The sequence below is a fragment of the Cardiocondyla obscurior genome, linkage group LG12 (assembly GCF_019399895.1).
Source record: "Cardiocondyla obscurior isolate alpha-2009 linkage group LG12, Cobs3.1, whole genome shotgun sequence".
Lineage (NCBI taxonomy): Eukaryota > Metazoa > Arthropoda > Insecta > Hymenoptera > Formicidae > Cardiocondyla > Cardiocondyla obscurior.
Window position 1 is genome coordinate 2771438 of NC_091875.1, and position 25023 is coordinate 2796460.

Genomic DNA, 25023 nt, shown 5'->3' on the forward strand with positions numbered 1-25023 from the left:
GAATATTTTCTAAGGCCGTTTTCCTTTTAGAAGAACGCAAATAAAAAATAACGTTTAACGATAAACAGATTTTTTTTTTTTTTTTTTTGTTTCTTTAAGTAAAAACAAAGAGAGTAGAGATTTCCTTTACCGGTCGCTCGTCGAATGTCATGAATTCCAGATAGTAATGCGCCGCGGGTAGGGGGCGGGGCGGAGGAGGGAATGAGAGACGATGACTCCCCCGCTTTCACCTCGCAAAGGTTGAATCACTGCAGCGGTGACGCGGTTGCTTCGAGTGCGTGTCAGTGTGTGTTAGGGTCTGCCTGTGAATATGCTGGTTTAGTGCCGCCGTATCTTCGTCACCTACTTCTTTCGGAACTTGCGAGCGGATCCTGAACGGTTCCCGATCGAGGCAGGCAAGCATCGCGCTGTGGACCGTGCACTGTCGACCGGGCTAACGCAAATTTCGACCGAACACCTGTCCAACCGTGCCGAGACATTCCAAGCACACGGCAGCCTTTGGAAAGCCACGAGGATGCAGGTAAGATATTTTCGGCGGCAATACCTTTTCGCATTCTTGAAGGAGCCCGAAAGAAAAAGCAAAACGATCGAAAACACGCCGAAGGAAACTTCGCTTTTCTTCTTCTCTCTCTTTCTCGCTCGCTCTGCACCTTGAATGCGCGCGATTGAGAATTTCTGTTAGCTACGTCTCGTGAATGTAACTGCGAATGCCGCGACGCGGACGCGACATGCTTTTGGAATTTCCCGCGACGCCCGTTCGCGTTCCATTTCGCGTATTTGATGGCGTGCAAATGTTTTTGACTGAGAAAAAGTAGGGGGAAAAAAAAGCAGAGAAAAATGGTACTTATGAAATTTTTGTGCGACGACAAAATATGAAATAAACCGGAAAAAATGTTGAATAGAAACTCTTGAATTTTCAAGCGTTATTATAATAAGGAAACAAAATATTCAGAAGGCTACGTTTTACGATAATCGTTTTTTAACCGTTCGCTGAAGAAAGAGAAAGAAATTAGATAAATATAAAAAAATGTTTTGATTTTTCATTAGAGCTGTGATAATTTTACAAACTCAATCTTTTCATTTCAATCCACTTTTCATGAAAAGAAAAGAATAAAAAATAAAGATAGATTCCTACAATAATTTATCAATGTTCAATTTTTTTTCTTTCTTTTTTACGATTATAACTGATCAATCAGTATCTCGGAGATATTTATTTTCGTACACCTTTCGCTGTAGGTGACTCGCCAATGATTTCGTAACAGTTAATTAAGAGCCTGGTCCACGAGAGTAACGATTAGTGGTTAATTAGACTAATGGTTAGTCGTCCAGCCTAATAATTCACTAAAATAATTATACGTATTGTCTTTCAAACTAAGTAATGGACTAACAGAATAGAAAACGGTGATTTTGTAATTTACTCCAATATATTCTTGCTAAAAGGATTAATATTATAATTAAAGACAGATGTATACACATATATAAATATATATCTATAAATGATAAAACGTAAAGCTTATACGGTAAATATATATTCATATTAGTTTCTTCTAAAACTCTGAAAGTTTCATGGAGATAGTTAATGAAGATAACAGGTATCTTGGATATCTACTTGAAAATTTCTTGGGAAAATAAGGTCAAAATAAAGATTTTTAACTATCACTTACGGCGATAAGGATTATCGTAGTGCAGCAATAGAGCCTTGCACAATAATTGTCTTAAAATATTTTGTTTGCACTTGCCACTGGTGAAAAAAAAGAAATTGATTTTTATCACGTACAAGTTACGTGAAAATGTGCAGTTTCATTACCGCCAAATTTTACTACTCTTCCCGCACGTTTTTGATATCTTGCAGTTTATTTCGGTCGTAATTAAAAAGATGACTTGCGCGATGAAATGTTTGCAATGATTCACTGAGCAAAATGTTAATTCTTATTTTGTTTACTCGTACTTATTTGCCACACGGCTGCTGTATGCTTTTGCGATCAATATTTTATTTTTTAACAAACAGTTAATTCACGGACTACGTTACGCGCACGTGCGCGTTATAATGTAGAAAGGCCTGAGAGAAAAAAAAAAGAAAGAAAGAAACTAGAGCGCTCTTAACGCGAGAGAAAAATAATGTTGTAAATATTAATTAAATTTGACTTTTACATAATTTATGGACGCTTTTTTATTACCAAACTCGATAAAGCGACCCGGGCTAATAAATTAATATCACCTCGTGTCTCGGGTGGGCCTGTAAATCTATCGGACAAGCGAGAATTAATTCTTCCTTTCGTCCGTCGACATAAAGAAGAGGTCGTATGAGGGCAAAGAGCACATCTGCACGGCGCGTCGCATTTTCGGTGCCGGTCGGATCGACCTCGTTCACCCCGGGGTCCGACGATCCGAGAAAAAGGGGGGCCGGAGGATGCGAAGGACCCGGATAGGGAGAAGGGTACGCGCTCGCACAATGCGCCACGCTACTATAAACCGTGAGTGGCGAGAAACACGCTGGTTCGCCGGCAACGACGACGATAACCACGAACGGTGGCGGCGATGGCGATAGTGGAGGCTTGTAGAGGCCGACGGTAGTGGGGAAGCAGGGTAGAGAGAACATTTAATTTGAGCTTGCGAGGAAGTAGTTGATTGGAGATGCGAGGTACGGCTCATTGGCGAGCGAGTAGTTGCAGCTTGACCGTCGGTCTCGTTAGATCTTCCGGAAGATCCCTCCTCGATCGGCGTCGCGAACGCACGTGCGCATATTTTTCTTGGGTGCGCGCCGTTTCATATTTGTTTCTATTTATTTTTTTACTTTCCCCGCGCCCCCTCCCCTTTCTTTTTTTAACGGCGACGTGCTCGACCGATTAATTTTCGTTATCGCGCTACTAATTTTCGACCTCGATGCTTTATCGAGCGACAACGTGAAAAGCGACAATCGAGTTCTCCAACGAAGGCCAGTCTAATCCGACGAGGCGTCGAGATGGTAAATTCGAAGTCTTAGGATTGAACGCAGCCAACGCAGGTATACCTTTGTATTGAGAATTGGTATCGCGAGAATCGTCCGCAACTCCGTGACCTGTAACATTTCATTCTAAACTTGGCTCTGGCTGGATTCTGTAGGAGGTATAAGACGTATTGTTCTTCACCTTCTCAACTTAGCTTCTAATTCTAATTCGTGAATGTCTTTATATGCTGATAAGTATTTTTCAAAAATTAAGTTATTTAATTTAAGAAATTGATGCCGAATCACTAACACGTCGATAAATCATAAAATTTGATTATAAAAGCGATGTACCTAAAAAAAAAAAATATATATTAATAATAATAATAACGAACTTTTTTGCATTATAATGTTCTTAAATTGTTAATATTTAAAAACATGTATTTTTAATCTACTTTTCCTTTTTGCGAAATTTATAATTAGAAGAAAATACAATAATACATAAAAAAATGTAATAGGTGAATGTATTAATTAATATACGCATAATCATAAATGCATAAATTTAGTGTCGTTTCTCACAGGGTGCTCGCATACATTTGCACATATAATTCAGCCTCACGTAACTAATCAATCAACATAATACAACGCGAAAATTAATTGCATTTGCCAAATTAATTAAAGTATCTAGCTCAATTATCACATAGCTTCCCGCTTTTTTTTCTTCTTCTTTTTTTTTTTTTCACTTTGCAGCTTTGTGAGATGCAACCGCAGTTTCGTCGTATTTCATTGAGCCATTGAATCGACAAATTGACTGTAAACGTGTTTTATTTAAACGACACGCGAAAACGGATATTTCCGATAACAAAAAAGTATATTGCCTATACCTAAAAATTACGGCCTGGAAAAAGATAGTTAACCGTAATGATTATTACGCACGTCGTGTCTAAAAATTACGCAGATGCGACGAACAATAAATATTCATCTTTTCTTACGACTGTCGAAAGGCGACTATCGAAACGCGTTGTTAGCACTTTTACGTTGCACATTAAGTGGTAGATAATTTTACTTATCGACCAGATAGAAAGCAAATTTATCTATCACACTTTAACGAAGAAGAACTTTTACCTTGCTTTGTTACGTGCCCCTATTGTAGTAATATATTACGCACGTTGTTGCAAATAATATTGATTAAACGACAGTTAATTAATGCACACGTAACGCATTATGAGGTTAAAAAGAACCCTGCCAATTTATAAATTCTTGAATCAGATTGTGGGAATTGTCGCCCGCTGACCAGTCGAAATTGATTGTGCTATTGTGCGGCAATATTCGTGCTTTCAAGACACATTTAGCTGCGCCGAATTCCTTGCTTCTGTCCGCGCGCATAAAAAATATTCACGAAACATTTCTTAATTAATTGCAATTACTTTGGCTGCGAGTTAAGTAAAATTCAATCTCTTCTCACATCCGTAGGTTTAAATTTTATTTCCCGAATAAATGTGTATTTATAATAGGCTTTACACGTCAAGCTTATTCGTTCATTTGCAGTTTTAGTAATAATTTTTTTTTTACGTTTTTATAATTTTTAATTTTTAATTCTATTTTTTTTTTTTTTATTCTTTGAAGGAAAGTTTAGAAACGAAAGTGTTGATATAGAATGATTTGAAATTTGTATTGCAACTGCATTTTGCTCGTTTTTTTTTTTTTTTTTTTTTTTTTTAATAAATCGTATCTTATCATCAAACGTGCGTGACGATTAACAATACGTGGACACAAATCGCGCGCGTGGAATTGGAATTGCGCAAATATGTACGACGGACGTAAAAAGATTAAAATTTATCATGGGAAAGGGGAATAACGACACGCGCGAGCCTCTCGAATTGATGCGAGTAATGAGAAATGATGCGCAGAAAGTCACAGGAACGTGTACGCAACGTTACTCCCTCGCGTTATACACACGAAACCCCTCGGCGTTGTCCAATGGGACCCCGCGGTCGTTTTCCCCCTAATTATTTCATAGTGGATGACCGAGTTGGCCGCGCATCCAGTTCCCCTCCGCGAAACGCGGATATATTATTATCGCGCTTTAGAACGCAAGTGTCGTTAATCGATGCACCGCAACCTACGGCGATCATTCGCCGGATTTTCCGTTTCGAACATGCTCAATTATTGTCACCTTTGTTTATCGACGAACGAAAGATTACATTCTAAATTTACAGATTAATCATAAATGTAAAAGAATATTTATAAAATTAAATTTTAAATATTTTTTCTATATTTTTTTTAAATGAGGTTTAGCTTTGTAAGCGTAAACTTTTTGAGTAAAAAAAAAAACTGCCAATTATACGGGATAAAAGATGATATGATATTTTATACATCCGTATCAGTTTACAAAATATGCAAATCCTGCATGTTTTTAAATCTAAGGATCTAAAAAAAGGGTGCGCGGTCTCGTAAATGTGGCGCGTAACATTGATAAGAATCCGCGGATAACAAGGAAATTTCTTTAAAACCAGACATTAGGGATTATTTTGTCCCATTTGCTACTAGCATTATTAGGACATATTTGACCAGGTATTAATAACGAATAATCTTGTTTTTTTTTGTTTTTTTTTCCTGGAAAAAATGTGTCAAATGCATTCGAACTCATGAACAATATTCTGCCGAGAGAGGATATATAAATAGTTAAAGAAAAGAAAAAAAAAATAGGCTGGAGCGATTTAGAATTTTTATTTAGTTGCACGAAAGGCCGAGATAGGCTGTGAAAGAAAGCCATCCAACAGGTGGTCGAAATAATTCTTTGCGACGCTGGCAGAAAATTTAAGGGTGACGTTTCACCTCTTTGAAAACGTTAATGATTGCACGTGCACGTACAACGACCTGTATCCTTACCTTTCCCCTGCTGCAAAGCACCTTAATCGTCGGCAACTTCCTCAAGATTCGCAATCGAAGACTATCCAACCTACCTACGCGTATCCGGTTTCGTTTTCACAGATGAAAATTGATAATTTTAAATTGACGTTAAAGAACGGCTAAGTATTTGCTGCCTAAAACATATTATTTGCGCTATTAAAATTACACGTATACGAATAGAGGAATATAATATTGTTTGAAATATTAATACTTGTATTAAAACGGATAATAAAGCGAAGCTATCGTTTCGTCACATATCACGTTAGATGTAACAAAGCTTAATGTTTAGGGGCGACAAGTATGCCAAGGGCGGCTAGAAGCCGTTAAGAGGCTGGTTCCTGTTGGACGTTCGAGCAGCGAGATAAAAACTCCCAACATCAATTCCCGTCAGCCGTCATTACTAACAATAAAAATATTACCTAATACTGATTAACGATATTAATATACACGGCGTGATAAAAATATTATCGCGCCGCTCTGCCACAGCGACAAAGCGTGATGTCACGGCGATACTGTTAACGAAGCTTCGTTTTGTTTTCCGACAAAGCGTAATTCGATTAAGTTGTCGTGTTTTCGAAACGGATGATCCGGCCAAGGGGATCGCTTTACGAAAAACGTACCGGCGCGTTAAAAATAAGAAAAAAAAAAAAATAAAAAATCAAACCCGTTTGTATTCCCGTGCGACTGCAGCTCGCGGTGAGAAAATCGATGCGACCGCCGTATCGCGAATCGACGTGCGGCGGCACTCGTGATATCATTATCGCTCGACTCGGAGTTAATAGAAAATTCACCCCGTCTTGTAGACTTTGGTGAAGTCGTACAACGATCGGGTAACAGGTCACTCGACGTGCATGTAAATCGTAATCAAGCCGGCCGATCAATTTGATTAACTAAATATGGTAAATGATGTATCGAGACTAGAGATTACATAATGCTGTTATTTTATAACAAAATATATTGAAGTACTATGTTGTGGAAGAGAATAAACTGCTGATTAATTTGCGCGTTTATAAATTTTATTTTTTATTTCTTTTTTTTTTTCTGCATCTTGATATCGTGTTCGTGTAATCTGTATTAATCTTTTGACAAATTGTTTTTTGCTTTCAGACGTCCACAGAGCAGTTAACGAGGTGCAGTACCATTACGTTGGCGGAGGAAACCGTGGAGAACCTCAACAACGTAACGGTGTCCCGTACCGAAAAGATCATGAGTGTCTGCAGGAAAACGTTGCGTTGGATATATATGGTGGATCTAGTTCTGGCGATAACAAGTAAGTTTCAGATTTTTATATCGTTTCAAATCTATCTCTATGGTCTAAGCGCGATATTGTCTTCAGGTATTCGATAGAATCGATAGATCCAGCTCTTTCATTCTTAAAGCACTTGATGGAATTTTTTTAATGTAAAGAAATATTCTTAAATACTAAAAGTAAGAAGAAAAGATGCATAGTAGAGATTTTTTTTTTTTTTCACCAAAAGCTCGCAATTGTTCTTCAATGTTTTATTAAGTGAGAAACATCATCTATCGACGTGTGCGCGCTTCACGAAATTCCCGATTAAAGATTGCGGAAATAATTATTTTGTTACGTAATTCCCGTAAATTGAATTTTGAAGTTTCATTTATTGCGTCCCCGGCGCGAATGTAATTTCACGTTTCCACCGAAATTCCATAAAGTGAATTCGAGGATAATCCGCATGTATATGCGTATCTATGTGTCTGATAATTTTTCGATTTTGGTATGCGAATCCATAGCGAAGCCGAATGACACTTTTATAGATTACTTTTAGAAAAGACTTGCCGTCGTGTCCCTTTATCAGACACATCCTTCTCGCGAATAGAGAATAGCAGATTAGAAGTTACGATGACTTCCTCTTAAGTCATATCGCTTCTACTTCGGTAACGCTTATGATAGGCAATTTGCCGAATCTAGTATTTAAAGCCCGTTTCGCTAATTGAGCGCGACGTGGCTTTTATTAGTCCCATAAATATTCGCGGTCGGTGAACGTGTATGTCTTTACGCCCAACGAGGAGGAAGTGTTAGCTTGTTAACTGACGCGTCTGGCGTTATTGCGTTAGCAAACCGCGACTAAACGGAAGTGCATACCGCGCATTCTTCCCGAACAGCTAAAATACAGGGCGAGGAAGCAGGCGGCGGAAAAGCGGCAACAATCCGGCGATAATGAAGTCCCGGCGTATCTCCTTTTTGAATAAGGATATAATTTTATGTGCCACGTTTAGAGAGAAACAGAGTCGCCGCAACTGTCGAGATTAACTTCAGAAGCTCCGTCGCTTCTAATCAATCGTCGTTCGATATGTCAGGCGAGAGTCACAAACGCAGAATAGAAACGCGAGGATCGAGTTGTGACCGCCGAGGTAACTTATGTTTTTTCTTCAATTTTTTTTTGCGCTTTTTTTCTTTTTTTTTCTTTCTTTTTTTTCTGTCACTTATGCGGTACGAGTGCAGCCTTCCTTTTGCATGGGAGCGCATTCACCGAGGGTGAAACCACGCGTGTAATGAAGCCTGACAGGGAAACCACGAACTGTGTAATGCAATATTACGGACGAGTGTTTGACTAGAATTTTTACGGGTGTGCGCGCCGCTTTGTGTAACGCAATATATTATGGGCGGGTGTTTAATTAGAATTTTTACGAGCGTGTTGCTTCAAATACCCTTGTGCATCTGTCGTAATGATGGCAATGAACTGCACGATCTCATTCTAAGCACCGTGTACGTACGTATGACGAAACGAGCGTAAGAATGTTGTTTAATGGACCGTGTTTTCCTTACACGTAGAAAGAACGTCCAGGTATAACCTGATAAAATTGATATTCACTTCGTACGGGTTGTAATCGAAAAGTTCCCGAGATATACGTCTACGTATAAGACACGTAAAGTATACTTGAAGCGTATAACAAATATATTAATTTCAGATTGGTAATAATAAATAATCAATAGTTAGTAACAAATAATTTGAAAAAAAAAGTATATGCTTAAAAAAAATAATGTAACGTTATAATAATTAATAAAAAAAAATATATATATATATTGCGACAGCGGAAGAACAGGGAATGAACCGAGACCTTTATCGTCTTTCTATCTTCGTGTCCACGTGTCGCGGTCAAACTTTGCACAGATTTTCGCGAAAGAAAAATGAAAAAAGGAATGAGGGGAGAAAAAAAAAATATCCAGAAGTATCAAGCAGGGCTTTAACCTTTTAAACGATTACGACGCAGCCGTGTATGTCACAGTCGTGGGTGTTGCGTTCTCCCCCGCAACGTTTGTGGCTTACAGATGTGTGCCAGTCATCACCCGTTTCTTTCTGGCTCTCGCATATGCAGCGTGCGTGACACGCACAGTTAGTCAGGCACGAGATTAAGGAGAACTCAAGGCTAATTTGAGTTTAGGGATCAGTCCTAGGGCCGGGAGGGCCGAACCTGGAATTTAAGACGTTGCCCGGTCAGCGTTCTTCGTTAAGAGATCCGATATTGGATCGTGCGATTCAACGGTCGTCAAAGAGAACTTTGATAAAGACAAGACTCGATATTTTTAAATAAATGTATTACGATTAAAATTTTTAGAGTATCTTTTATTGCATGTTTAATTAACGCATCTCGGTGCTTTCTGTCTTACATGGTTGCACGTCGAAATGTATTAGGAATGAATCACGATACACGCTGCAATTCTTTGCTCGTCTACTCACTTTTCTCTCCGCCGCGATGAGAGATAGCTCATCGCGAAAGTGTGACAAAGGGTACTTAATCTCCGTAATTTGCTCGTCTCATTCATCTCTATATATATGATAGCAATAGCCATTCGTGGACGCGAAAGATCAAGGTTGCCGTAAATTCTGAGATGCGTCTGGATATTAACAAATGCACGAAAAAATGCACGAGGATTAACGTGTCATTGGTTTTCGATCGAGATTGCCTATTTGGAAAATGTAACTTACTCGCTTCGTTTTAATAAATCTTTTATTTGTCACATAAATATAATTACATTTAGGATTAAAAAAAAAAAAAAAAAATAAAATAAAACAGGATTATACACACATTATTACATACATATATTCGATAGATTTTACTCAAATTATAGGTACCTAAAATGTGACTGATTCGACGAATCAATAATTAATAAATCTCACGTTTGTGTTATTAACATAAAGAGAAATAAATACGCTCGTGGAATATAATGCCATTTACTTTGATTTTGCAGAACGTTTTTGACGAATTTTAGTCGCTCCTAATGGTACTGATTAAATAATCAAATTGCTGACTTGATGAGTCAGGCCGACTTTATCTAGAATAAATAAAAAATTAAATTATTTACGAGTGTCTTGAGTGAATTTAACGTCACGCGGGCTTTGAACGTATCCATTTTCGATTCCTAATGACAATACCTAAGAAACGGGGTATTCCACATATTTAAATACATATAAGTATTAAATTATTAAATATATTTGATATAAATCGCGCTTCAAAGCGTGTTGCGGTCATGCCACTCGCCTTTATGACATAGACAAAAATCGTAATTACCCCACGGTAGGTGCTCGTCGTGTGAGGTAGCACTTTTTTTGTGTCTCGAGTGACTAATTAAATTATGCGCCGAACATGCGTTTTCTTTTTTAACACAAAACGACAAACAAAGATTACGAAACGACGTGGAGCAGACATTCGAGCTTAACGTAGCCAAAACTTATCAAGTTTTCCACGTAGAAAACGTATTCCAAATCCGCAGATAAATTTTGCGACACGGTAAAGATATAATATACATCGTTAAGAATTTTCAAGAAATCTTTCTCACATTCTGAAGTAACCGTAATGGAAATCCCTCAATTGTGAGACATGCGGAAATGACAGAAATACATATAATGAATAATCTGGCGTATACTTCCTCATTTCCTTTTTTTATCAATGAATTCCTTATTCGAGTGAATTTCAGCTGTGATATAAAATTTCCGTATACATTCCGTACGTGTTCGAGTTATCTTTTAATAAAAGAAAAAAAATATCTACGTTCGGTATATATTTTTTTATGACATGTAAATTATTCCATACATTTTGCATTGTCTTTTCTTTTTTTTTCTTTCTATTTACAGATTTTACAATTGCAAACAGCGAGTGAATAGATTATGTACCGTCAACAGCTTAATAAAATTACAGATGCGTATGCGCTGACGCGTATATTGCATAATTTACCCATAGAATTATCATTTAGATAATTGATTAAACCATTATTGTTCGCTTCGCCAAATAACTATATTAATATGACTGTATTATTAATATTGCTCACGTGTGTACGCCGAACCAATATTCCTGAGCATCTAATATTTATCATCAAGGTACAATACATTGAAATTCGACTAAATTTGGTTTCTGCGTATAATGAATATATCCTAATAGAACACGAGATACACGATACATATGTATAATCTTTCTCTGATGTGCGTAATACGTATCCTTTTTATGATTCTGAATTCGCGATCTGTATCCCCCCCCCCAAAAAAACAATGTAAAATTAATGAAAAATGAGGTTGCGGCTTACCAACAGGCATTAAGTAGTTAAAGTAACATTAGTGCTTATTAGTCAAATTTTACAGATAATTGATTTAATAATTATAGCAGTTAATTTAATAACACCAGTATTGAATGAACTACTTATGTCTGTGGCAGCCGACAACCTCATCGTTTAATTGAATTTACAGACTGGTTTTTTTTTTTTTTATAAGTGTAAACATAATAGTAACCCCAATTGGGAAAATAAAAATAAATATCTAATCTAATCTAATCTACAACTTCGAATTAAATTTAAAACTCTTCAAAAAAGAAGTCTCTCGCCGGAGTTAAGATCGCGCTCAGTTCCGTTTCGCGTGTTATCACAAAATCGTATGTTTACGCTCGCTGATAAATGATACATGCGATATGTAAGGCATTACGGAGTCTAAAATATGAAAATATTCGACCCGCCGGTCTCTTCCGTTCTCGCTCTTTCCCCAAGGCTTTGAGAGAAGGAAGTTTTTTTTCCTTACCGCGTGTACACAATTGGAATGATCTCGCCGCATGTCTCGACTGCGCACGCGTGCTAAATCACGTTGACGATAACGCGTGACGTCTGAGCGTCACCGCGGTCAGAACGTTGCGTGACGGATAAACGAATGAGCAGTGTCGCGAGTATCGTTCGAGAGAACGCCTCGTTTTTATTTTTCTCTCTTCCTCGAAGATGCACGTTGCAGGACGACGCACTTCCGTCGCGTGTAAAATTCCTTTATTGTGAAAGAGGAAAGAAGGAAGGGCGAGGACAGGAGACCGAAACAGACGGAGGATGACGCGTCTGCGAATCAAGTGGTCCCTGCGTAATAACTTGACCGTTGGTGCGTAGAAAGAAAAAAAAAAAAAACCCGTCGATGCATATCGTTGGAGATAAAGCGCACGTCACGCCGCGCGCGCTTTATCTGATTACAATTATTCAATCGTACTGCAATCACGAGCACATTTTATCGGTCCACGCGACGTAAGCTGCAGACTCGCGACGCTCGCTTCGTAACGTGTCATTAATCTTGTATGTTAACTCGAGAAGATGAACATGACATTTCCCGTTCATTAGGGAAAATTCCAGGCGGCCTCGCTCTTTTTCATTGTTCACTTCGATCTTCGCAGGCTTCGTTTTCTAGGTGCAATTCGTTGAAATTAAGACAACTCACTCCGTGATTACTCATCTTGCGATTGACAGATCAATTTACGAAAGCCTCTTCTCGGAGTGATCGGCGATAAGACATTGTTCGCTGAGACGTTTCGTGTCTCGGAAATTGTCGAAAGGGAAGTATCAAAAGAATATGATGGTCGAAAAGTTTTGTATTGCAGAGATAAGAAATTTAGAAAACAAGCTTGGCAGATCTTTTTTTTTTTCTTTTCTTTTTTACTCTTTTTTTTTTTTCTATTTATATATCTCGATGATATGTCATCGATATAAAGTTGACAAGAATTTTTTTATATCACTAAACAATAAATCTATGCACCTCTTTGTGCAGTTTTATTTGTGATTCAAGATTAGCTTGCAAGGAAATTGTTTTTTTAATTTTTTTTTCTTTTTTTAGGTTTTTATTACTTTGCTTTTAGATTTTTATGTAAATGTTAGTTATATCAAAAAGAGAGTTAATAATTATTTGTCTAATCTGACTTGGGATTATTTTACTGTGTTTTAGTGAGCGTACTACTGGCGATTCTGGAGTTCAACGTAGTACCAAGTCAACGGATTGGTTTCTTCTGCAATGATCCGAAGATCTCGTTCAAATTCACAGGCGACACGATTTCCATGGGCCTACTGATAGGTTTCAGTGTCAGCATACCTTTAGCAGTGGTAAATATTCTCACTTCTTTATATTTTTGCTATTTTAATTAAATATTAACCTTACAATTATACATATATAATTATTATCTCTTTGTAAAATATTAAATCGTGAGTAACGCTCATAAATTAATTCTCAACTTGCAATTGAAAAATTCAACACAAGAATTCAGTAAAACAATTTATCTTTTTTATTAATAATAACAAAAAAAAAAGACTAACGAACCATGCAGAGATGTATCTCCTACATATTTTAATCATTTCCGTATCGAAACGAGGAATGACGGGTAGATGAAAAAAAAATTTACTTTCACGTAAAAAAAAGACATAAAAAAAATTAAAAAAAAAAAAGATATACATCTTTTATCGATTCAGCCAGCTAAAAGCGTGCGACCGAAGGTCTCGGGGAGTAATATTGGGGTCCCCTTTTAATCGGTTTCAGATATGGATCGCGGAATACGTGTGCTATCCCGCCGACAGTTACGAGAACGCGTCGTGCTACGGTAGCCGGAGTAGACAAATCTGGCAATGGTACAGACACTATTTTGCAGGACTGGCGACGCTCACGCTCGTCTGCGAGATCATGAAAGTCCTGATCGGCGAGCCACGGCCGCACTTTCTCGACACGTGCAAGCCGCGCGAAGCGGCCAACTGCACCGATGAGTAAGCACCCCGACCTCTTCTACCTGCTTTGTCTCTTAGCTGCTGGCCTACCTAGGCGCGACCAGGTCGTCTTTTGTGCCGGCGACGTGTAGGTAGCCCGGTGGAACGCGAATAGCGAGTGGGTATACACGCGAGAAATATCTACAAAAAAAAAAAAGAAAAAAAGAAAAAAAAACGTACGCCAAGCACCTACGTATTCGATGTAATAATTACATAAGTTCTCAGCAACGTTGAGAGAGTAAACGCGAGAAGCGCGTTATTTATTCTTTCTTGCATTTTTTGTCGTCGAATGACTTAGCCCGCAATTTAAATTAAAAAAAATTTTTTTTTTATAAAAATAGATTCTATGTAAAAAAAAAAAAATTAAGTAGTTTATTGTAGATGTATTTATCAATCGCGAGAAAGGCAAACCTGCTCGCTGCTCGGACGCATGCAGTCGGTTATATAGAGTTCTATGTGGACCTTTGTCGTCAGATTATACGATTTTTACGTTGTTCGAAGTATCTTTGCAATAAAAGTGGTTTGTCCAAGCTGCTGATAAAACCGTGCCGATGAAAGTTACGGTAGAATTTCGCACAGAGTATCTTGAAATTATTTTAAATTTTATCTTTGTCTATGTCATTTTTAAAATAATAGAAATAACGTTGCCACTTTAAATATATATATATATTTTTTTTTTTGCAGATACGTTAGTTCTTACACGTGCACAAATACCGAGTTCTCCAACTGGTTCATCAATGATTCCTACAAATCCTTCCCTTCAGGTCATTCAGCGTTCTCCGTTTACATGAGCATCTTCTTGGTGGTAAGATTAAAAAAAAATTCTTTTAACGTAGAAATGCAACAAATATTTTTTTTTTTTTATATTGAAAAACATCCGGGAAAGCAAGACGTTCCGTTTAATTTATCCGTAAAGCTCGCCAGTCTGATGGCAATATAGAGAACTGTGGTGTCAACGTCGAGTACTTCCGCTCGATATCGATAGTCAGTACCTAAACAACGGGAAAAGAATCCGCAAAAAAATTCTACCCGCGGTATATCGATTTTCACGGGACGCGCGCGACAGATACGACGAATACGTTAGAGAGCCGAGAGATAAATTCTCGAGAATGATCGTAGAAGATGCGGTTTGGAATAAGAGGAACGGTGCCAGGAGGCAAGGACCCCTAAAATGTATCACCGAGCTCGTGCGGGCTTTTTCTTTCTATTTTTAAATTTCTTTTCATGCGGGTTAAAGTATTAATAGCGAAATAACGCGAGAGAGAGAGTGTGGGACCGCGGGTGTTCCGCAATTAATTTTTGTCTAGTAAAATTATCTTGGCCTTTTGTCGCATCGCGCACAGTGGTACCTGCAGAACCGTCTGCCGAATCGGACCTTGTTTCTGAAACCGTGGCTGCAGTGCCTGATGGGCGTGTGGGCCGTTGTGTGCTCGATGACTAGAGTGGGCGACCACCGGCACCATTGGTGGGACGTACTCGCCGGCGACGTCCTCGGGCTGATGTTCGGCCTGTTCGTCGTGGTGGTTTCGTGCCGACACTTCTACCTCGAGGCCGCCGACGTCGCGGCGACGCGCACCCTTAACGAGCCCCTGGAGAACGGCCAGATCGGCGGCTACAACGTGCAGCGCAAGCAGAGCACTAAGAAGCTGCTCTCTAATCCTACCGTCGCCGACGTCTCAGAGGGCCGGGAGATGAAGGATGTCACGACCTGGAGGGAGTGAACGCGGCCACGCTCGCCTAGACGACGCGGGAGGATGATTTTCAGGGTGCCGGGGAAATAAATGGGATACACGGAATCGCGACGATCGCATCGCTCGTCTCGGAACAGGGCACGTATCACGGAATTTCTTTTTTTTTTTTTTCCGAGATAAAGCCCAATCGAGATTGTTTTCGCGTTTCCTCTCGGTAGTGGAAATCCAAACAATTGCATTAATTAAATTTAGTTATTCGATTGTCGGTAAATAATTAAATAATTATGAGGGCGCAAAGTCTATTCTGAAAAATTCCGTAATGCGTGTTCGGAATCACTCGTCCGTTCCAACGGAAGTACATTTTCACTGTACCTGATCTTTTTCTTAAGTAGCTATAGTAATATCAGTTTTATCGAGTGGCGGTTGTAACGTTTACGAAAGAAAAAGGTAAGGGTTGCATATAAACGGGCAAAAAAGATTGGCAATAATATCGCTTTTCAATTGTAACACGAAAGTGCAAAATGTGAATATTTGAGATCCTACGTTCGTAAAAGTAAAGTTCAAAAAGCAAAGTGGAAATTTTAAAGGACATAAACAGCTCGTATTACTAAACTGTGGTTAATAATATTAGTAATTAAAAAAAAAAAAAAAGAAATATGTAAATAATTAATATTAAAAGCAAGCACTTAGCTTGTTTTTTTGGCTCAATGCTTTTAACCCTTCGTCTAATGCTGTAAAATATATGCGTACGTATAAAATATTTATACACGCATACGTGTATACGCGGGCCACACGTATTTCTAATTGCATTCGGTGCAGAAGAACTGCGAAAAGAGATAGCTAATGAAAATAAATAATAATAAAATATAATAAAGATGAATGCAGATACGAAGTAAGAGACAACGCGGAATGGTAATAAATAAAGTAATTGCGTCACCACGGAAATGAGAAATGATATGAAAAGGAGCAAGTAGCTGATTTGAAGAATGAGAGTGGAGGATTAATGAGTATCGGGAAATAACGAATTACAGTGTAAATAAGTATATATTTATGTAACAAACGGCTGCGTAATGACCGCGCCGTTGGAGAAGCGATGATCCTGACGGGCGACAGAAATGGTTTCGCACCATCGCACCGATGCGAGCTGTTTTTGCATCCTCTAAAAAGTCAGGATTTCGGAGTAGCGTTCCTCCGTAGGCGATAGATCAGAGGATACGCGACGTGCGAAGAACGATTAGAGACGATTTTAAAGTCGGAACCGAGTGCCTAAACGCACGACATTTATTTTCGTATTAACTGTACAAATTGCTCAGTACGAAGTCGAACGTTTTACATTCCACGATGGGAGGAGGAAAAATATTGTAGATACCGGAATCACGAGCGCATCGATAGCGAGATATTCGCAGGTGTAAAGTGATAGTGGCTGGGGTCGAGAAAAAAAAAAAAACATTTGTGTACGCGAATATCCGGGTGATTCGCGTGGAACTACTGCCTACATCGACTTGCGTCGATACATAATGCAAGAGGCTCGCAGAGCGGAGGAGGCGGCCTGCAAGTATCGAGCCAATTAATCACACGGGATGATGATCCGACGGGGGAGATAACTTAGTAATCGTCCACCCGAGATATTTAATCTCGCCGCGACGCCGAGACTTCTCTCGGCGACTCGAATGCTCCGTTCCTTATCAGTAATTTACACTTACGCTCCCGCGCTTGATTGCATTATGTAACTACCGTAGCTTTAGACTTTCCGATGCGTCCTCGAACGCGCGGGCCAGAGTCCGAAAACGAGAGCGAGCTGCGCGCAAATTTATATTTATTTGTCATTATTATAATTTTCTTTTTTTTTTTTTTTATTGTGTACGTACAGTATTGTAACGTGGCGCAAAATTTCAGTAGCTTTAACTTGCGTTAGGTAACACGCGAGATGAAAATTGAATGAGGTCGGAAGATTGAGTCAGAGAATAATTGGAAAATAAGTCGCGCGTGCTGGCCGGAAATTTTAATTCACTCGTGTAATATTTAACGATATTTTCGTAGGTACGTAACAATTTTTTTTTTTTTTATCCACATTCCATATGCAACTTTCAAGTGTACATACTGTTAATGCATGCGCGCGAATGTGCGTCCGGATGTATGTGTGTGTATGTGTGCGTGTGCGAAGATGTTTCTTTTTTCCTTTTAATTTATTTATACCTTAAGTATAGAGAAGTAACACACAGTGGTTGTACATTATTATGAAAGGTGTCTTTGTGTATTATAAACAATAGTATTATTATAGTTACGTAGCGTTTATGTAATTTTATTACTTCTTTTCATCATCCTCGGACCTTACAAGTGGACATTGTTAACGCGTTCGCTTTTGGATTTTTTCCTTCTTTTTTTTTTTCTCACTGTGTAATTTGCGCACGACTTTCACGCAGACTTTTGATCAGCGTAAATCAGAGTAAACGTGTTCACCTACAAGTCTCGGAATATTTTCTTGAACGACGTTGAATAACGCGGGTATCTCGTGTGGGAACACGGAGTATTTGTCCATTCGAAGTTACGAGGTACAAATGCAGGTGGTGTTTACATATTACAACGCGGCTGCATGGTGGACGGTGGCAAGTTGCACGAAATTAAGGTGAAACTACGTCGAACGCGAGGTTCCGCTTTAACGCCGCCGATTGTTATTTCTTACGTCGCGCGTCTATGTGCCGCGTAAGAAGCGCGTTATTTAACGCACCTGCTGATTTCCGTGTCCACCGTGTAATCGCGAACGTACGCCGTGGATAAGGCGCCGTGGTTTTAAAACGAAGCGAACGGCGAATCTACCGACAGGTAGTCGCGAGAGGCTCCGAGATTGTAATTACCACGTGTAATTTAATTAGCCTATATGTCGACCTTTCGCGCGATTGTGATACGTCTCGCGATTCGTGTATGCTACGTGCGCGTATCGTCGTAAGTGTACGCCACACTTATCTTCGCTCGAGATTGTTTTTTAAAGGAGCTCATTCTTAAGGCAGTGCCTTTCTTTACGGCCTCGCGATCATAAAACATCGGAATTTACATACATATTTCCGTATTATGTTAATTAATCCGGGAATATACTCGTAGGAGTAAAACGAAAATTTTACGTACAGGTAGAAAGATATTATATATTTGTATGTTTTTTTTTTAATTAATTAATTAATTTATTAATTTTTTTCTTACAAATGTTTTCCAGCTTCCGAGTTCTCTCGTAATTTTCGAGATCAATAGTTTACTCCCTAGTGCATTTTCGACGATTTGGTTATTTTAATCGCGCGTCATTATGTTAATCTTGCACGGATTTTTACATAAATCATATACATAAATTTACATAGATAACATTGTTTGCGGAAAAGGCGCCCTTTTTCTATCGCGTCATGCAGGCTCGCGCGAGGTGTACGATCTGAAGAGAGAAAGAGAAGTCGTTCTCTTGTCTTAATATTGTTCACGTGTACAAAATAGTGTGTAATTCCTTGTTTGTCGTAAGGAAATAATGTACAGGAATTAAAAATAAAATATTTCTTCCCCTCCCGATCAAATTCTCCTCCACTTCGAACCTTACACCGAATGAATGGTCGCGCTCCCTTTGAAATCCCACGTTTCCTCCCTCGTCTACATTTTCCACCCTCGTGTCGTCAAATAAATCTTACAGGGCAGCCGATCGGGAGAGATCCTTCGGGAGAGGCGACTACTGGACCACCGACGCTAAACCAGCCGTTTCCCTGCGAAAGCGCTCCTATTCGGCAGCTCGCGCGCCGTAGGCCTTGAATTTTTAATTTGCCAAACGAACGCGCCGATTGGAACCGTCACGAAGGCTCCCGTCTTAATTTTAACAATCCGGTGATTTCGCCCGCGCGGATGACTTGAAAATGTTCGACAATTAATTTCACCAAGCGAGTCGTAAATTTCGCGAAACACTAGAGCCGGCTTGAAAAGTACGTCAAAGACTTCATTATCAGGATTGCGTTATAGAGGTTTTGAATTCATCAAAACTTTTCAACTTTGTACGGCAAACGATGCCACAATTAAATTCGAGAGACGCAAGAAAATTGAAATTAGATAGCGCGATACTACGCGGGACGCGCCGTTTATCTTGCAAAGAAAAAGTGATTGTCCGATCTAACTCGAGCTTACTCGGTCATCGTATTTAGAGGAACTCGGTGGGTGGATGGGTACGATTATCGAGTTGTAATAAGCAAACAAAGTCTCGCTTCTTGGGTAGAAAGTTCAAGCGTACAATTTATCATTATCAAAATCCCCGCCCGCGGCCGCTGAAACACGCGGATCGCGCAAAACCTGTGGCGTTTTCTGCAAAACGGTCCGCACACGTTTCAAGATACCCCATGAATGCCATCCCCACCCCATTCACCCGCCCGCGCCTTTTTTTTTCTCGCACGCGGACGGATGTGCGACCGAAACAACGAGCGATTTAATTTGGTGGCCACGCGTATGTAACGCGACGGACGGACGGACGGGCCGAAGCATTTTTTCGTCGGCGCGGAGTTTCGCTCTCCTCTTTTTTTCTTTTTTTCTTTCTTTTTTTTTTTTATTTCGTCCCGTCGTTTCCCTTCTCTTTCTCTCTCCCTCGCGTTCCTTCTTTTTTTTGCTCCCTCGACGAAACAATTGGTTGGGGGATGGAGCGCACGCGGAAGGGCGCGCGGGTATGGGGTGCTCGAGGCGGGCGCGTGTGAGGGTGGCGGATGAGGAGGTGGAGGAAGAGGAGGACCGGGGATACGGCGGGATGGAGTGAGATTGGCGCGGTACAGAGAGCGCGCGCGGAGGTTGGATGAGAGAGATGAAGTGGCAGATTAACGTCAACCGACGTAGGCCATTCATAACTGGGCTCCACGGCCGCGGTGCCGTGTGTATGGCAGCGCGCGAACGAGGCGCGCGAGCGGATACGTCGCTGCACACGGCACCGTACGCAACGTGTGTGGGTGCGTGCGTGTGCGCGCGGCCGCTGTGTACGAGCCGCGGGGGCCGAGCACACGACGATTTATAGAATTGGAAAAACGATATCGGAAAAATAGTAAACTTTATTGATGAATCCCTTCCCGACCTCTAAGCGATATCACAACGAGCGCGAGTCGACCGCATTCCCGCGGTGCTACAGGTGGCATGTAAGCCAATCGACGATTCCCTCTCCTCTTTCTCCTCCACCCGACCCCGTCCCACCTGCCGTCCCTCCCGACTCCCTCCCTCCCTCCCTCCTCCCTCCGTCGCGGTACCCCTCGTGCTCTTTAACTGACGCTTCCCGTCCTTCGCAAAAATGCCTTTGAAATTCGCCGAAATTAAAAGCGTCGCGCGAAATACGGCGCGTGCCGGGAAACGCGCCGCGCGGCTCGCGAAAGGGCTCGGTCTCAGGAGGCTCCCTTCGACCTTCCCCGGATACGCTTTCTTACGTCTCGAGAAACAAACGGAAGTGGGTTCATTAGCAATTTTCACGCGTCCGCGGCCCGCTGCAAGTCGAGAATACAGATCCGATTATCAGAAAGCGTGGTAACTAACTGGAGACATTTTGTAATTTTATACAAAATTAAATAAAAAAATCTTAATCTCAAGTAACAAGAACTATTGGAGCTTAAATATTTGCATTTTTCACCGTACTTGTATTATTTGGTTGATTCGAATATCCACTTTTGCGACAGATTTTTTTTTTTTTTTTTTAATCGGTTATTTCTTTAAAAAGAACGTCAATTTATTAATCTTCCTTCTCGTTAATGCGAACCGTTAGCGGTACAATTTCGGTGCACGAGCGCGAAATATTTTAACAGGAAATTCCGCATATCGAAAGTATGATCATTTAAGCTCGCCAACATTTCCGATTAAAAACATATATTTTGTTTGTATGCGGGGGTGTGTGCGTGCGTGTGTTTTTTTTTCCCTCCATACAAGAAGATCAATTAACATGCACCACGAAATCAGTATCGGAACTCTATTGGGCGGTAGCACAATGTCCGATGTAAAGTGTAATCGAGTTCGATACGGTAACCACGGGTGATTTTATTGTTATCGTATTTTGGCGTAAAACCTCGTAACCCCGTAACAACGCATTATCGGCGACATCGAACATTGTTACTGCATGTTTGCCGATAAATAGCGCCCGCCGCGTTTTAATCATTTTTGCCTTCTACGCGCGCTTCTCTTTCATCCGGCGTACTTCAGCTTTCAAAAGACCATATCCGCGCAATATTCGCGGACGCGATCAGCCCCGCGCCGTCTTATATATTCCGAATTACGTCCGTCCACCTAAACGTTCTTCGAAATCAATTTCGAGACCTCGTTAAAATCGCACCTCGAGAGTTCAACGAATAACCGACGGCAATCTATCGCTCGGCCAATTTTAACTTAACATTTGTAAATTCGGCTGGACGGCCTCGTTGCGGGATATTTAACGTTGCAAATTAAAAATTTCGCGACATAGCCCGGCGACGTTCGACAGGAAGTCCGGCGACAGTAATTTTCGACGCTGTGAAAAATTGATCGCGAGAAAACCGGACGATCCTGGACCCGTTATGTATAATGTTTTACGTCCGATTCGAACTCGAAAACTCTCAAACGCCTCGCTCATGTTTAATGCGGCATATTTGTTCGCGTTGGCCGTGTACAAATGATGCAGAACGCAAGAGAGAGAGAGAGAGAAAGAGAGGAAAGGGGGAAAGAGAAACAGACGAATGGCGCGTAGCCCCAGGCGTAATTTCAGAAGGAGCGTGACGCGGAATATAATGAAATAATATCTTCATCCCTGTGTGTGTATGTATTTGTGTGCACGTATACGCGTATACCGTATCCGCGTTATCAGTTGGAGCCATTTTTCAGAGAGCAACAAAAACCGGAGAAACTTCCACGGAGATGTATTGCCGAAATTACTTTCCGCGGCGATAGCGCTCCGCCGCCCGGCATGCCCGCCTGTCCTTAGTCGTCTCGAAATTGACATTTGCGACCAAAGTTAAAGTCAGTCGGCACGAAAAATCCCCTTTAATAACAAAAGGCGTCATTAAAAATATATACGATTAAAAAAATCGGCCAACACAAATTGTGATATATGACGTCAAATAAATAAATTTAAATTATACAGCGTAGAAACTGCGGGATCGAGAGCCGTGTATTTTTCGTGCCCGTGCCCTGAAGTTTTAAGAAAAGCCGATCGGGAAAGAGAAATTTTGAGATCGAAAAGTGAGAGAGAGAGAGAGAGGGAGAGGGAGAAAGGGATTCGCGTGAGGGAGAGATTCGTAAGCACAAGTACAGAGAAAAATGTGGCAGGAATAAGTAAAATTTAAGTTATATAATTTATAAAGAGAATTTATAGAAGGTTGCAGAGAGGGAATATTGAACGTTGAGTAACGCGCTAGTTCTACGAGTAAGCCATTTTTCAAAAGGAAAAAAAGAAAAAAAAAAAAAGAAAAAAAAGAGGAGAGTGCAAATATGAAAAATAGATCGACAAAGATAATGTTGCACGTAAAATCATATGAGTAATGTAACTGGAAAAAAATTGGGAATTAAATTATATATTTCATGTTCAAGAAAGAGAGAGAGAAAGAGTGAAAAGGAGATTGAGAGGAGGGAGGGGCAGGGTAAAGTTTTCTCGACACTGTGGAAGTACCGCAAAGTGAAGTACCCGCGATATCCCACTCGCCTCTGGAGAGCACGACTTTTTGCCAGTAAACGAAATATTCTAACAATCGCCGGGGAAACACCAGCGGATGGAGGGTGAGGGGGTGGGTGGCGGTAACCCGATATTCGTTTCGAAAAATGATTGAGTCCCCCGTTAAAAATTACATCTCGCGATATCACACCGGCGGACGGCGAATATCGACGCTAAACAACCCTTTGTTATCGATCGCTTCTTTGCTCGATACGATCGAATATTGATACGAGCGTTCCGCAATTAGCATCGAGCCCGACTACCTGGCCTGCGGAATTCTTTCTTCCCCAAGTACTTTTTGAAATGTGTAAGAGATACACAATACTCGATCACGACTTTTGTGTATTTCGAAAATCACGTGAAAAAAAAAAAAAAAAAAATATACCACAGCTTTTTTTCATCTGCGAAAACGTCGACATTTTACTTATTTTTATCGTGAAACTTTATTCGCGTGAAACCTCTGAAAGAATTCAATTAATGCCCCGATATATTATCAAAAAACGCCGCGATCGTAAATGAAAATTTAGGTGTGCGTGCCGTGCGAAACGCATATTTTTCGGAAAGTAGCATTTGTCAGAATTTCGACGTGGACACATCGCGACAATTTATAATCGTATTTTATCCAAATTCATCGCGCCCAACTCTAACGGAAGTCCACCCTCTCCCTTCCCCTCCCTCCCCCTTTTTTATCTCGTATATTATAATAACGTTCGGGGCGAGAATGTTAGCTAGCACCGTAATTATTTACGGTAGAATAAACCCGTTCTCTCTCTCCTGGCTTGCGCGGCTATGCGTAATATGATGTACGTATAAGTTTCTTAAGAATTTTATTACGCTGTAACATTATATTAGGAGGAAACAGCGTTACATTAGCGTATAATTATGCAGCGTAATACTAACGAAATTATGTTACAATTTCGCGTAACGTTACATCGCAGCGATACACCAATAAGCTCCAAAATTTACTTACGCGAAGGCGCTTATATCTCGCACGGCGCCGTCGCAAGTCGGAGTTTAAAAAGCGCAAACCCGAGACGGAGGACGCGCCGGTTTTGCGCGCGAAAGAAATTTACGATGTCACCACGTAGAAGAAAAAAAAAAATTAAAAAATATATATATAAAAAAAAGAAAAATTGAACCCAGCCACATAATCAATCGGCGGTGAGCCGATTTTTCGGCTGGTAATCCGCGCGAAATTCGCTCGGACGGCGGATTTTAATCGCGACGCAAATATATCCCGTAATCGCGTCAGTATCCATTAATAAATAATGGCGAATAAATTAATAATTAATTAATTCGCCCATTAGTAACCTACGACCCGCGTGACGCGGCACCGATGCATTTATGATATACCGATGGCCACCGCGCTGTTTCCGCCCGGAGCTTACCGGTCGTGCGATTATCGTCATTTGCGAGTTGGGTCACCTATCTGTCTCCCAGGACGAGGACCCCGGACTTTTCGACGTGCAGGCCCTGTGCGTGGCCGCGCTGAAACGCCGCGCGTTCGTTATATGCTTTCTCAAAGCCAGAATGCGGGTACGTCGGCGTCGGCTCGTCCGGAATCATCTTCCGGAGCTCATCCCGGGCTGGAGCGACCTAAACGATAATCTACGCCCCCGAAGAAATCTCTCCTTTCCCGTCGAATAAAACTGTAGCACTCGCTGCATTCAATATAAATATCTCTCCGGCGCAGTAATTTTATCAGTTTTGTCTTCGTTATCAGATGTTGAGTTTAACTGATACCAGCTGGGTGCCGGCACGGCGAGAGTTATAAATAATGTTTTCCATAAGGTCTGGGATTTAAATGCATTTCGGAGCGCGTTCTGTTTCTTCG

General features: G+C 40.5%; 1 protein-coding gene across 3 annotated transcripts; it reads left to right on the forward strand.

Annotated features, from left to right (window-relative positions):
- Positions 1–249: 249 nt before the first annotated feature.
- Positions 250–17816, forward strand: LOC139106902 (phospholipid phosphatase 1). Of its 3 annotated transcripts, none has more exons than XM_070663975.1 (6): positions 250–520; positions 6944–7106; positions 13036–13190; positions 13621–13841; positions 14526–14646; positions 15185–17816. In XM_070663975.1, the coding sequence occupies exons 1-6, from the start codon at positions 515–517 to the stop codon at positions 15560–15562; spliced, it is 1044 nt and encodes a 347-aa protein (XP_070520076.1). In that variant the 5' UTR covers positions 250–514; the 3' UTR covers positions 15563–17816. The 3 variants fall into 3 exon arrangements, with proteins under 3 accessions (XP_070520076.1, XP_070520077.1, XP_070520078.1); XM_070663976.1 differs by lacking the exon at positions 250–520 and adding an exon at positions 2539–3004; XM_070663977.1 differs by lacking the exons at positions 250–520; positions 6944–7106 and adding an exon at positions 11912–12204.
- Positions 17817–25023: the final 7207 nt, after the last annotated feature.

Coding starts and splice junctions, on each gene's coding strand:
- LOC139106902 (XM_070663975.1), top strand. Junction 7,107..13,035: donor TCTAGTTCTGGCGATAACAA/GTAAGTTTCAGA, acceptor ACTGTGTTTTAG/TGAGCGTACTACTGGCGATT. Junction 13,842..14,525: donor GCGGCCAACTGCACCGATGA/GTAAGCACCCCG, acceptor TTTTTTTTGCAG/ATACGTTAGTTCTTACACGT.